Source organism: Ursus maritimus, unplaced genomic scaffold (assembly GCF_017311325.1).
Source record: "Ursus maritimus isolate PB19 unplaced genomic scaffold, ASM1731132v1 scaffold_6, whole genome shotgun sequence".
NCBI lineage: Eukaryota > Metazoa > Chordata > Mammalia > Carnivora > Ursidae > Ursus > Ursus maritimus.
In genome coordinates, this window is record NW_024426774.1 from 72906184 (window position 1) to 72921349 (window position 15166).

Here is a 15166-nt window from a genome sequence, read left to right on the forward strand (position 1 = left end):
GAAAGCCACTGGTTTAGTGATCTTCTCCTCTACTCCATAGGCTCTGGGCAGATTTCAGTCTCCAAAAACTCATTCTGCAGTTTAAGGAAGGATATATGTCAGGAAGGAGAGCTCTGTATCTTTGCTTCTGCTGTTCCCTTTGCCTAGAACTCCCCTCACCACCATGCTTACTATTTTACGTCTTTCCCTGCCTCCAAGGGCTTAAGAGTCATGGAACCTTTTTCTGTTCTCCTGCCCAGCTGTCACTTGGTTTGCCTCTTCTTTGTGGCACTCATCACACTGCCTTTGGTAATGGTTATCTGGATACAATATGGTATAAACCACTGTATAAATTAAGCTCTTTAAGTGTATCATGTATAACTTCTTTGCCCTGTGATTTAACTTGCTCTGTGCTTTGCTTATGCTAAGTTTTGAGGAGTTTGAGACACTAGCTATAGGTTTTTAGGCAGTGTCAGAAAAAATCAGACTCCAAGAAGAGACCAGAGAAGAACCCAAATTCATGAGGTTTAGACTAGATCATGAAAAGCAGCAACAACAATAATGGTAGCTGCATCATTTTTCAGAGCTTCCTATGTGCCTGGTACTGTAAGAACTTGACTTATTTTATCTAATACTCCCAAAAAATCTTGGGAGGAAGAGTTTCACTAGCGTTACACATAAGGAAACCAAGTAGTTAAGTACATTTGCAAAGTCCAGCATCTAAACTGTCTTTCCAATAAGATTCTATCCAGAGGCTATGGGACTCCCAATTTTTTAACCAACATTTGAATCCACTTCATAGTTCAGAATAAACTAAGGGAGAAACCATGGATGATCAACTTGGACTTCTCTTCCACTTTGTCACAGCTTCTGTAGTCTAAAGAAATTGGACGATTTGGGAAGTCTGAACTGAAAAACAAGCAAACCCCACTCTTTCCCTCTTATACACATGTACAAAACACACAGACACACACGTGTGTGCATGCACTTTGCATGTGTTAACTATTCATTCTTCAGACCACAACCTAACGATCCTTTCCCTGGGAATCTTTTTGACTCCCTGGTGAGGTATACACTGTCTCATGGAAACATGTCTCTTTCCCTCAGAACTCGTTTCAGTGTGTAACTTATTTTGTGTGATTATTTGATTAATATCTGCCTTGTCCTCTGGGATACAAGCTCCCTAACTATAAGGACCACTTCTGTTTTTGTTCATCGTAGTTTTTCTAGCACTTAACTTGCTGCCTGGCAGATTTTAGGGGTGTTCAAAAAATAATGAATGCGTTTAAGAGTGCATAAATGAATGAATGCCTAGACAAATTTCATCAGTAGTTGTTTCATACTTTAAGAAGCCTGGGGCGCCTGGGTGGCTCAGCCATTAAGCGTCTGCCTTCGGCTCAGGTCATGATCCCAGAGTCCTGGGATCGAGCCCCGCATCGGGCTCCCTGCTCGGTGGGAAGCCTGCTTTTCCCTCTCATACTCCCCTTGCTTGTGTTCCCTCTCTTGCTGTCTCTCTCTGACAAAACAAATTAAATAAAATCTTAAAAAAAAAAAAAAGAGGAAGCCTGGTACAGCAACATAGAGAACGTCGGTTAGGAATGAAGGGTTTCAGGGCTAGAAACAATTAGGAGAACATCCACTCATTCTCACCACTACCTCTACCAGCCTTTTTGCATCTGTAACCGTATATCTTATCTTTCCTTCTGTGACAACAGGGGACTGTCTAGATTCTTATCTAAAGCCAACCCCTTCACTTTCTGCTGGATCCTATTCCCCCTTGCCTCCTCAATGACTCATTCTCTTTCTCACGCATTATCAAATTTTCACTCCCTACTGCAGCCCTATCCAACAGAATTTCTATGATGGTGGAAATGTTCTCTGTCCACATTGTTCAATATGGTAGCTACTAGCCACTTGTGGCTATTGAGTACCTGAAATGTGGTTAATCACTGAGGAACTAAATTTGTAAAAGTTTAAATTAACTTAAATAGTTACGTACAGATGACTTTTGTCAGCATCAAACATGCTATTATTTCTTCCATCTTAAAAAATAATTAACCTCCCTTGACCCCACACCCCTTCTAGATACCACCCGTTTCTCTGCTCCCTCCTTCATAGTTACATTCCTCAAAATGTTTGTCTACACTCCCTGTAACCACTTTCCCTTCCTTCATGTATTCTTAAACTTAACTTTGGTCTAACTTTTGACTCAACAGGTCACCATAATGTTGCTCAACATCACCAGGGACCTCTGTGTTGCCAAATCCTATGGTCAATGTTGAGTGCTCATTTTACCAGAACAAACAGCAGCATTTTCCATGGTTCATAACACCCTTCATGAAAGACTTGCCTCTCCGTTACTTGGGATCTCACCTGTCTCTCTCTCAGCTCTCCTCTTACCTCTCTGGCTATTCTTTCTCAGCTTCCTGTGTTGGATTCTCATCTTTGCATCCTCTAAATATTGAAATGTCACAAGCCTCAGTCCTTAAACCTCATCCCTCTTCTATATTTTCTTCCTTGGTGCTTTCATCCATTTCCATGGCTTCAAATATTAGGTATAGGTTGCAGACGCCCACATGTATCTCTTGCTCTGAACTCCAGACTTACACATCTTAGAGCAAAACCCCCTACTGAAACCTGATATTTGGATGTCTAATAGGCACCTCAAGCTTCATATTCCGTAAGATCACTTTTGATTCACCTTTTAAATCTGCTTTTCCCTCAATAGTTTCCATTTTAATCAGTGCCACCTCTATCTTTCTAATTGCTCAGGCCCTAGGATATTTGGAAATATCCTCGACTCATATGCCACAGTCAATCTATGAACAATTCCCTCTTTGTCCTACTATTTAAATAAAGCGAGAACCTGACCCTTTCCCATTATCCTACCTGTACCCCACTAATTCAAGCCACTACCACGGCTAGCCTAGATTATTGCAAGAGCATCCTGACTAGTCTCCCTTCTTTTATTTACCTTTATTCCCTTAAAATCACCTCTCCAAACAGCAGCCACTGATTCTTTAAAAATGTAAATAGATTCATACCACAGCAAAACACCAAGCTTTCCAATGGTTTCCCATCTCTTTCTAAATAAAAATCAAAGTCCTTACAGCAGCCTACAATAATCTGCATAATCTGGCCCCCAATTACCTCAGACTTTCCCGGCCCTCCTTCCCCTGACTTACTCTTTCCTCTAAACCACATGGTCCTCCTTGCTGTTCTTTGAAGGGGCTGAACATGCCACCTTCAATCTCTTTATCCTGATTTATTTTACATGACAGTTCTTATCTGTCTTCCCAAACTAAACTTTGGAGCCCTTAATCAGAGTCCAGACTCCACCTGCTTGTTCTCTGCGGGACTCCCATCTCAAACAGTGCCTGACACTGAATAGGTGTTCAATAAATCAGTGTTGAGTGAGTGAATTAATAAATTATACTACTAATGCCTAGTTCTATAACCCAGCATAAATCATTTAACTTTTTCTGGATCTCCTTTTCCTCATCTCTCAAAGGAGAGAGAAACTAGATAACCTCAAAATGCTCATTTACTCAGTAAATGTTTAATGCAACCTACTGTGTGCCTGGCACTGGGTAGGTGTTCAGCTACAAGAAAAGGTCAGTCCCTGCTGTCAAGGAGCTGGATATTGAGTGGATAAACAGCCACACTGGGAATTACCATGGAGGGCTTCCAGAGAATACTTCTGAGTGTTCACCTAGCAATGGGTAGGATACAGCGAGGTGAAGAGGGAGTGGAAGCCGGTTCCCGGCTTCCCACGTGGACACAGGGAACCCTTCCAGACTATAAACCTTGTGAACGCAAGGGCCACCGGTTTTTCCCCAGATTTGGCTCCGGACTCATTTCTAACGTTATCTTACCTCCGATGCTGGTGCATTTACTGAACGAAGAAGCGGGGTGGGAGCTGGGGAAGATAATGAATTCAGTTCCAGCTTTAAAACTATACGACCTTGGTTAGCATCCACCTATGTCATAAAGCGAGGCACTGCCTGCTTAAGGACTTAGGCTTGGACCTACGTAAGCCTACGTATTCTTCTACACTGTCCTTAAGCCCCAGGAACACAAATCACATCCTATTTAACCTTGGAGGCCCCTAGCACAGTGCAAAGGTCCTCAACGTTTTTTCAGTCCCACACTTCTCAGAGCTCTCCTATCAGGACGTCCCCATCCGCGCGGCAACTTTGGCGCTGAGCGGATCCCGCTGAATGCCTGCGACAACATCCGCGCACGCCCGCGACTTGTCCCACACGCTGGGACCCTCATAGTCGGCTCCTCTCGAGACTTCCCGGGTGTCCTTGCTAGTTGGCCCCCCGCAAGCCCCTGCGCTAACCTGGGAGGAGTCGACCTCTTCTGACTCTACCAACTGAAAAGTGAAGGGGGGGAAGGCACTGAGCATGCTGAGAGGAAGGATAGAAAACGAAAAGAGAAGCTACCTCAAATAATCAGTTACGTCACATTATCATTAACACATCGCATGGGGCTCATATGTCCTCAGACAAATTAGTTTGTCTATCTTCCAAGCTAAAACAACGCGTGGCTCCCCCTACGTCTGGCGCGCCCAGCCTTTGGTCTCTTCCGCGCCGGGCGACCCCGCGGTCACGTGCTCCCCCTGTCCTTCTGGCCCAGCGTGCATCCTGCGGTGGGGACGGCCGAGCCATGGCGGCCTTACTGAGACCAGCCCGCTGGCTCCTCCGAGCCGGGGCGGCCCCGCGCCTCCCGCTCTCCCTGCGCCTCCTCGCAGGCGGCCTGAGCCGGTCGCACGCTTCTCCTTGTCTGCCCGCCGCCCGCGCCGGGCCCGTCGCCGGGTGAGTGCCTACGCTCTACCCTTTGCCGGTCTGCAGCGCGGGCGTCCCCCGGGGTCGTGATGCTGGCGGGGGCCGGGCCCCCCTGTCTCCCTCCGTGCCCTTTTCGTCGCTGTGGGGCCAAACGTCCCGGGGTCTCGGACCCCGCTCCCTAGCAGAAGTTTTTGGGTGATAGGGTCAGTCGACTTCAGAAGGTCATGGCCGTGTGCTAGGTTTGCTTCCGGCGTGGATTCTGCTCTTGCCTGGGACTGGGTCTTCCTGTCCTCGGGCTACCGGCGATTTGTTAAGCTTGGGGTGGGAGGGCTTGTAGGCTGCTGCTGGGATCAGGTATTACTCTTCTCCATAGGACTGACCGGCTTGGGTGCTGTCCCACGTGCAAGCATTATCGGTGATCAGTAACCAGCTAGAACTTAGATTTTGAGAGGTTTATGTTTTGGGGGTGGGAGGGATAGGTTGGGAATTTGGGGTGAGCTAGGGTTAGTTTAGAGAGGGACGTTTAGTTATCATCAGCTTGGGCTTTTGCCCGTATATTCTGGAGTGGAGTTTTCCTCGATAATTACAAGTGTGCGGTATGAGTTGGGAATTGTCACAGTAGGGCTCTGTAAGTATCAGTGAGTGAGTAAGTGAACACGTACAAGGCACTTCGTGGGGATATAAGAATGCCAAGGGATCAGTGGTGTCAAATGTGTGAATAAATGCTTTCATGGATTGAGGTTTACTAGGAAATAGGTCTGGCATAGACTTGGAGAGGGGGTAAGGAAGTTTGATGAAAAAGTATTGGAGTAGTATTCTGACCATCTGAGAAGGGGAGATGGGCACTGAGGTTTTAGAATTGGAGAAAAATGATTTTGAAATACTGTTTATAAATAAAGGTACTTTGGGAGACAGTTTAGGACTAAGAGCTGAGGATTTGCCTTTGGACAAGTTACTTAACATTTCTAGGCCTCAGTTTCCTTAGTTAGATGGAGTGGTAATAGCATTGGTAGTACTGCATGAGATTATCTATAAAAAGCACTTAGCATAAGGCCTGGTACTTAGTAAGTGCTTTATTAGTTATAATAATAGTAATAACCATGATTACATGGATCTTTGTGGAACAGCCTGGAAACCTACTCTCTGCATAAAATTATATGGAGGAAACCTTTTTACGACTTCTTAACAACTCAGTTATAGATCTTTGGAATGTAGCCTACTTGTAGCTTACGGCCTGCCTGGATTTTGTTATTAGGCCTGAACAGTTAACCTTCAGGAGCCATGCCTCTGCTTTCTCAGCTTTCAAAGACTTTTATTTGGAGGAAGTTGTGCCAGTTACTCTTTTTTTTTTTTTTTCCGTCCTTAACTATCCCTCTGAGGCCAGAGGAGGGTCGATGGTATCTTTCATCTTCACTGTTGCATTTGAAGATAACAGTAGAACAGAATCTAGTAGAAAGGATATTGGTCGGGGTGTTCATCAGACCTGGATTCCATTTATTTGGTACATAATCTTACCTAAGCTCTTTGATCCTCAATTTCATGATTTGTAAAGTAGAGTTAACAGGGCCTTTCTCTCTTTGCGAGGCCGATTTCTTGTCATTCAGGATTCAACTTAAACGCTCTTTCTTCGGAGAAGCCTTACCTCGGCACTCAATGTAAACACTACCCTATTTTAGTTTTATCATACTATGTCTGACTTGTCCAATATTAATCTGCTTTTTTGTTTGTTTTCTTAGTAGAAAAAGTGAATTGCATAAGAGCAGAACTTTGTCTTGCTCACAACTGTGTGCTCAGCTCATAACAAGCAACGAGAGTATTCCCTCTTTCTCTTCCACTCTTAACAGTCCTTTTATACAGTCTCCTATCCCACAGCCTGCAAGCATGCCCAGATCTTTCCCACCTGAAAAACAGACCCTTTCCTAGAACTCTGGACTTATCTATAGATGCTTACCAGTTTCCCTTCCCCTGACCCTATTCCTTTTTCCTTTATTTCCTCACTTCATATTCACGCTTCCACCCACTGCAGTCTCACTACTGGCAAAAGCCATCGTTGTTTTATTTATTAATTTTTATTGTATATTTTTATTTTACTGTATTTATTTATTTAAGTACGTTTCACACCTGGTGTCGTGCCCAGCACAGGACTTGAACTTGCAACTGTGAGATCGAGACCTGAACAGAGATCAAGAGTCAGTCACTTAACTGACCGAGCCACCCAGGTGCCCCTATTTTATATTTTTAAATTATAAATCTCCTGTTCCTTGAGGAGCAATTGCAAATACGCAGGGCATTGTAATAAATTAAAAATCACCCTTAGGTGCCTTGCTGGCTCAGTTAATGGAGTGTGAGGCTCTTGATCTTGGGGTTGTGAGTTTGAGCCCCACGTTGGGTGCAGAGAGTCTTTAAAATTAAAATCTTAAATAGATAGATAAATAAATAAAACAAAAAAGTTATCCTTAATTCTATCACCTACAGAGAGCCATTGAGATGTATGTGTCCTTTGTGTATGGATATTTGTATGTATGTATCTATCTATAATCATGTATGTGTAGATGAAAGTTTATTTCATTTACTTTTCCCAGGGGACCTCTTAATTACTAAATCCACTTTTAAGGCCGTGAGCTCTGGCATGTTATTCTGTCTCCCATTTCTCCCTTCTTGAGACTTTTGCTTGGCATTGATGACACCAGTCTTTCATGATTCTCTTCTCTTTAGGATTTTTCTCATGTGCTTTGTTACTTCCTTTTTCTTCTGTTCATTTATTAAATGTTGATGTGTTGGGGGGAGTTTGTCTTTAGTCCTTATGTTTCATCCACTGTGGGCGAGTTTATTCATATTCAGGGCATCAGCCTCTTCCTGCCTATCTGATAATGGCTTTATTTCTCTTCCTGGATAGAGACCATTTACTAGACACCTCCACTGGTTGAACTACAGGTGCTTCAAACCCATCACATCTCAAGTGGGACTCATCTTTCCTCTCATATCTGTTCCTTGTGTGTTCCCTGTTTTAGTGAATGCTGCCATTTCTGTCTGCTTCCTAGAGAGTTCTCATTCTTATTTCATCGACACCTCCCTGACCCAACTCACCCCCTATGTATTGATTATACAAATATTCGGTTCTGCTAGATTTACTCCATCTAGAATGAATCCCTCTTCTTCAACCCTCATGTTATGCCCTACTCTCTTTGAAACTGCCATACCTTCATGTCATTTTCCTACTTAGAATTAGATACCGTGATGGCTTCCGTTGGTTCCAGGATAGGGTGCTTCATGATCTGGAGATGCCTGTGGAGCCTCACTTCTTATGAGTTCCTTTCCATGGCATCCTGTATTCTAGCTGTACCAAACTACTACTTCTGAGGCCTTTACAGCAGGGCTTTTTAAGGAGCATGAGAATTCCTTGGGGATGTTAAAAATGTAGATTCTGGGGGCGCCTGGGTGGCGCAGTTGTTAAGCGTCTGCCTTTGGCTCAGGGCGTGATCCCGGCATTCTGGGATCGAGCCCCACATCAGGCTCCTTCGCTGGAAGCCTGCTTCTTCCTCTCCCACTCCCCCTGCTTGTGTTCCCTCTCTCGCTGGCCGTCTCTATCTCTGTCAAATAAATAAAATCTTTAAAAAAAAATGTAGATTCTGATTTTGTAGGTCTGGACAGGGAAACAGATTCCGCATTTCTAACAAGCCCCAGATGGTAAAGATACCCCAAGGCTCTGAGGGGCCATGTTGCACATCTCTTTGCCTTTGAATGTGGTGTTTACTCTTGGGATGTGTCGCCCCTTCCTCCTACCCAGGTGTTCCTTTTCTCTGTTAAATCTTGATTGCCTCTCCCATTTGACCACTCCTCTTTTGTGCTTTTTCTCAGATCCTGAATCACTAAGCAGCCATTAGCGTGATTACATGTGTACCAAATAGCACTCCAAACCTGGCTGTACGTTCCTTGAAGGCAGCGATTTTTGTCTTTTTCTTTTTGCTTCTCCTGGTATCTGACTTTGTGGCACGTAGTAGGTGTAAAATATTTTTTGAGTAAATCAGCGAAAATCTTAGACATTGAGGAAGGAATATCGTGAGATGCAAAGACATTTGAAGGGATATGTAATGCAGCCTACAGTGCAGTGAACCTCCACAAATTCACCCCGGTCTTGATTTCCAGGAATGTCCTGTGAAAGACAGATGAGAATTATTGAGTGAAATTTTAGAATTTATTAATTTATTTTCAAATTTGAAGCACCAGAAAGTATATACTTCTGTATTCTTTAGTCTTGCTCCTCATTTCCCATTTCAGTACTTTTTTCTTTTTTTTAAACAAATTTTTCTTAAAAACCAGCTCTTCCTTTATCCTCTGTGGGGAGTTTGAAGGGCAAACACTGTTGCTTTCCCCGACTCCTTTTTTCCTCACACTTTGGATCAGAAGGTGCTAATATTTTCTTGTGAGAGTTTTTAGACTTCTGTGCTTCAGAAGAAAGATAAGCTTTGAATTAAATCTGTTTGGAAGTGGATCTAGGTTGATGATTGGCTTAAGGGTGAAGAGCACATATTGCCCTATGACAGAATGATGTGACTTCTAAGGTTGGAAGGAAAGAAAACTTTCCGTTGTTTATTTCTTAATAAGAGAAAGATCTCAGCAAATATTGAGTCTGTCTGGGTCCTTTGGAGGTACGATTCAGCCTCTGGTTTCTGTGTGTATAAGTTCATCAATTACAGAGGGCTATCAAAGGCACATGTACAACTCCTATATGCGGTCCATACAAGAGGAATGTAATACTGTGGTTTCTCAGAGAGAAGAGCAGTCACGTTTGTTTGTGGTAGGGGCTCGCTTGAGTTTAAGAGGACATATGGTAATGAGTAGTCAGAGTGTTCCAGGGGAGGAGAAGAGCATGGACTTGGAGACCATACTTTCGTCCTGTGTGGCTACACGGGGTTGGGTGTAGTGGAAGTTGATACCGCAAAGGCCAGTTGATTCCTTCTAGCTATTAAGGTTGATAAGAAGCTGGTCATTGAATGGTTGGAAGCATTGGAGGGTTTTAAGAGGTACAAGTCTTGACAAAATTTACACAGACTGTAGGAGAGAGAGAGGCTGGGAATGGAAAGCCCAGTAAGAACAACATTGATACCACAGATAAGGGCTAATAGGACCTCAGGTGGTGTAGAACTGAAAAAAAAAAAAACCCAAAAAAACCAAAAAACAACCCAAGAAACCCCACTTCCTTTTCTTCTTGAGAGGGAGTGAACAGGAGATTGGTCAGGATGTTGGAAGAATAGATTTGGAGATGGGGATAAATAGTAGTACCTTCAGATTAGATCTTTACCATTTTCAGGTTGCTTGTATGAATACATCACACATGTATTTCATCTTCTGTGGGTTGATATTACAAATTAGGAAACAAGCTTAGAAGAGTAAAGTAATTTATCTGGGATCTCCAGTTAGGGAGACTATAGATACTGATGCCCGGTTTTGAAGTGTTTTGAATATATTGTGCTTTAGGTGTTGAAGGGATTACTTACGGACATAAAGACATTTTTTAAAAGGTGATATGATACATTATAAATTTAGGAATTAAAGACTATTACAAGTAAGCACCTAAGATCTGAGAATGTAAACTCTGGAAGGGATCTTTAGAGTAAAACTTGTTCATCCCACTCTCATTTTATAGATTCTAAAGAGTATCCTGTTCAATATCACATCATAGGTCTCAACCTGGGTAACAGTTCATCACTTCCTGTTGTAGATGAGACAAAGGAGACATACCTTTGGACTGGAGGAGGCTGAGGTGGAGGGGAGGTCTGGATAGGTGGAAAAGAGTTGGTGTTTCAAGCCAGGAGACTTTGACGTGTAGAAGAGCTGCAAGTGGCTTTTTTAGTGTAAAATTTTGTGGCTTACATAAAGCATAAAATTGTGTTTAGGGGACAGCTTAACTGGACAAGACTTTTCGGAGAATTGAGGGCTTGTGAAATAGTTGAGTGAGAAAGTTCATTGAGACAGCTTTACAAAAGATTTTTTGAAAGATCACTGAGCAGACATTTATTGAGTGCCTTCTATAATAAGAGCTATTTACTGAACACTGTTTGTTAGGAATCTTACATATTTTTCTCTTATGTGATCTTTGTAAAGAGACCTTTGTAAAGGTAGGTTTTCTTCAGATGAAGGAGCTAAGGCTTATTAGAAAGACCAAATACTTTTACCAGAGTCATGTAGTTGTTAAATAAGCAGAGCTTAGATTTGAATAGCTCTTTAAAAATAAGTCTTGTGCTTTCTGTGAATACATTTTTAAAAGAAGAAGATGCTCCAGGAAATGTGCAGTTGATATTTATTATGCTTACTTTGCCAGGTCCTCTAGGTACACTTTCTCAGTGTTGCTCAAACTTTGGGCATTTGTGTACTGCCTTCAGATATTTTTGTCCAGTCTGAGTACTACTGAAACAATTATTTATATTTAACATTTTTTTGACATTGGTTTTAGGTTTAAACTGGTGTTGTTAATAACAGTTTTATCTTAAACAAAAATATTAGTAAAATAAAGAGCTTGATGCGATAGTTATTTTTAAATATTAATTAAAAAGATAAAACTACTGAGATGAAAAATTTTTGTTTAAATACTACCTAAAACCATCTTGCCTAGCAGAAGGGTGATATTTTTGGAAACACTGCAGTATCTCAGTTAATCTTCGTGAGGTAAATACTGTTAACTCCCAGATTTTACAGGCTTAGAGTTGCAGTAACTCGGCCAGGTCACACGTCTTATAAATGGCACAGCCTGAAGTCAGGCTGGTCTGTAGGACTCAGGCTCATGCTCTTAAAGCTCAGAGCTCTGTGTTTCTACCATGCCATGGAGCCTTCTGTTTTTGTCTCTAAGATTGCGCTTGTCAAGTGTTCATGAAAATGGTACATAATAGGGTAGGATGTATACAGAGGATTAAGTAAGCCTTTCTAGGTCACTTTTACATGAAATTTTCTTCACTGTATATAAAGATTTTTTAAAAAATTTATTTGACAGAGATAGAGACAGCCAGCGAGAGAGGGAACGCAAGCAGGGGGAGTGGGAGAGGAAGAAGCAGGCTTCCAGCAGAGGAGCCTGATGTGGGGCTCGATCCCAGAACACCGGGATCACGCCCTGAGCCGAAGGCAGATGCTTAACCACTGAGCCACCCAGGCGCCCCTCTTCACTATATATAAAGAAGTGAGAATTAACAAATTGTATGGGTGAGACTTCTTGCTTGGAATTTGCAGTTAAATCGGCTGGGGGCCTTGGTGATTAGGAGTTTCTTTCCCATCTCCACCACCCACTCTGATAAAAGCTTCTATCAGCCTTTTACTCAGACTGCTACAGTAGTTTTCTAAATGGTATCTCTGTCTTAATTCTTGCTGCCCTCTGATTTATTCTTCACGCCCCAGCTAGACTAATCTTTCCAAAACAGAGATAGATCATGCCACAACCCCTGCTTATAAACCGTCAATATGAGTTCTTTTTTTTTTCTTTTTTGAAGATTTTATTTATTTATTTGACAGAGAGAGACGTAGCAAGAGAGGGAACACAAGGGGATTGCGGGAGGGAGAAGCAGGCTTCCCACTGAGCAGGGAGCCCGATGTGGGGCTCGATCCCAGGACGCTGGGATCATGACCTGAGCTGAAGGCAGACACTTAACGACTGAGCCACCCAGGCACCCTTCAATAGAGTTCTGATACAGTTCTGTACCTGGAATAAAATCTGTACCGAAAAGAAAATCTAGACTCTTTAATGTCACAATCCTTCATGATCTAGCCCACTCACTAGCCCAGTCTTCCTCTCCAACCTCATCCCGTCTGTGTTGCTCACTTGCTTGGCCTGCTGACTGTTCTGGCTTGCTTGGAATACTCCTCCTCTGTTGTCTGTGGCTGTTTCTTTTCATCCTCAGCTAAAAAAAATTAGTGGAGGCTTTCCCATTCTCTAGTCTCACCCTCCCAGTCCAGCTTTAATTAAGACCTAACCCTAACCCTGGGTGGCTCAGTTTGTTAAGTGTCTGACTTTTTTTTTTTTAATTCTATTTATTTATTTGACAGCCAGTGAGAGAGGGAACACAAGCAGGGGGAGTGGAAGAGAAAGAAAGAAACAGGCTCCCAGCAGAGCAGGGAGCCCGATGTGGGGCTTGATCCCAGGACCCTGGGATCACGCCCTGAGCCAAAGGCAGATGCTCAACAACTGAGCCACTCAGGCGCCCCAAGTGTCTGACTCTTGATTTTGGCTCAGGTCATGGTCCCAGGATCTTGAGATCCAGCCCCGAGACATGCTCTGTGGGGAGTCTGCTTGAGATTCTTTCCCTCTCCCTCTGACTCCAGCCCCCCCGCCCCCGCATGCACTTGTATGTTCTCTCTCTGTGTCTCTCTCTCTCTCAAATAAATCTTTAAATAAATAAATGAATGGCATTATCGGGGCACCTGCCTGGCTCAGTCAGTAGAGCATACAATTCTTGATCTCAGGGTTGTGAGTTAAAGTCCCACATGGGCATGGCTCATACTTTAAATAAATAAAAGGAGGCATTATCTTTTTGAATTTTTAACATGTTAAAACTTAAGTGGAATCAGTATACGTATATAACGTTTTAGAAATAATTACATACCGTGACCAAGTGGGGTTTATTCCAGGCATGCAAAGCTGACTCAACATTTGAAAATCAATCCATGTAATCAGACATATCAACAGGCTAAAGAAAACTCAAGTGGAATAGTTAAAATGAAAGATGGGTGAGAACATGAGATAAGTTTGAGATCCCCATTGCCTACAGAATAGTACAGCAAAATGAGCTGGGAGAGCAGCTTTATGGATATCAGTCTTGTATTTTATGGACATGTTATAAAATCCAGATGGCTTACTTACCACCCATTGGAGGCTTTCCATTCTCTAGTCTCACCTTCCCAGTCCAGGTTTAATTTTTATCACTTCTATCATGAACCGCCTATTGCAGCCAGGTTAGTTTCCTTGATGCCCTTCTGCCATATTGAGCTCATTTCAGGAGATTACCCAGGTACAGATCCGGGACCTGTCATCCTGTCATTAACTAGCTTTTACTGTGACTTTGGGCAAGTTGCTTCAGTTTGCTTATCAATAAAATGAGGACTATGGTAATAATTTTTTGTTACGGGCGTGCATCATTAAATGCATAATAAACATCAATTACTGGTTATACCTATTTTTTTTTTTTTTTTTACACAAGCAGGGGGAGTGGGAGAGGAAGAAGCAGGCTCATAGCGGAGTAGCCTGATGTGGGGCTCGATCCCATAACACTGGGATCACGCCCTGAGCTGAAGGCAGACGCTTAACCGCTGTGCCACCCAGGCGCCCCTGGTTATACCTATTCTATCACATATCTGTATCCTCTTTTTTTTTAAATTCTGGGAGCTCCAAAGTGTTAGATCCTAGAATGGCTCATAATAGCAACGAAGATAACATGGAAGGGAGAGATTGAGAGCATGTGTGATTAGTTTGGTGTACATTTGAAGTTAAAAAAGAATGAGTAATACTTCAATAAAAAAGTTTATTTGGAAAAATAAACACCAAGAATACCCAAAACATACAAAGAACTCTTACAACTCAACAATAAGAAAACTTAAAAAAAAAAAAAAAAGAATAAGGAAGATGTAATGGTCCAGTTGAAAAATGAACAGAAGATCTGGACAGTTCACCACGAAAGACATAAAGGAGGCAAATAAGCATATGAAAAGGTGTTTAACATCGTATATCATTAGGGAATTGCAAATTAAAATACAGTTAGATACCACTATGTACCTGTCAGAATGGCCGACATCCAAAACACCTGCGGCACCAAATGCTGGTGAGGGCGTGGGGCACTAGGGAGCTCTCGTAGTCATTGCTGGTGGGAGCACAGAGTGGTACAGCCATTTTGGAAGACAGTTTGGCGGACTCTTACAAAGCTAAATAAACATAAGCTTACCATATGATACAGCAGTCCACTCCTAGATGTTTACCTAAATGAATCGAAAATTTACGTCTACGCAAAAGTCTGCATGCAAATTTCTTTAGACGCTTTATTCATATTTGCCCAAATTGGAAGCAGCCAGGATGCCTGTCTTTCCTTCAGTAGGTGAATGGATAAACAAATGATGGTAAACCTGTAAAATGGAGTAGTATTCAGCACTAAAAAGAAATGCATTATCAAGTCACAAAAGGACATGGAGGAACCTTAAATGTATTTTGCCAGGTAGAAGAAGACAGTCTGGAAAAAGTCTCCATACTGTGTGAGTCCAACTGTAAGATATTTTGGAAAAGACAAAACTATAGAGAAGGAGAAAGGTGGTTGCCAGGGGTTTAGGAGGATGAATAGGTAGAGCACAGGGCATTTTTAGGGCAGTGAAACTATTCTGTGACTACTGTAATGCTTGTCAATACATTTGTCAAAAGCCATAGGTAT

The 15166-nt window shown here is 42.5% G+C and overlaps 1 protein-coding gene and 1 long non-coding RNA gene across 2 annotated transcripts in view; one reads left to right on the forward strand and one right to left on the reverse strand.

Moving 5' to 3' along the window:
• The window catches only part of LOC103671218, a 33712-nt gene extending 29412 nt beyond the window's left edge, over nt 1-4300 (reverse strand). The window contains exon 1 of the long non-coding RNA XR_570778.2: nt 3855-4300. This is a non-coding gene — a long non-coding RNA (uncharacterized LOC103671218). The remainder of the gene's footprint in view (nt 1-3854) is intronic.
• Nucleotides 4301-4635: 335 nt separating this feature from the next.
• Nucleotides 4636-15166, forward strand: part of LRPPRC (leucine rich pentatricopeptide repeat containing) — a 106713-nt gene continuing 96182 nt past the window's right edge. Inside the window, exon 1 of the mRNA XM_008699814.2 lies at nt 4636-4799. Within this exon, the coding sequence (XP_008698036.2) occupies nt 4651-4799 (149 nt within the window). The 5' untranslated portion in view covers nt 4636-4650. The remainder of the gene's footprint in view (nt 4800-15166) is intronic.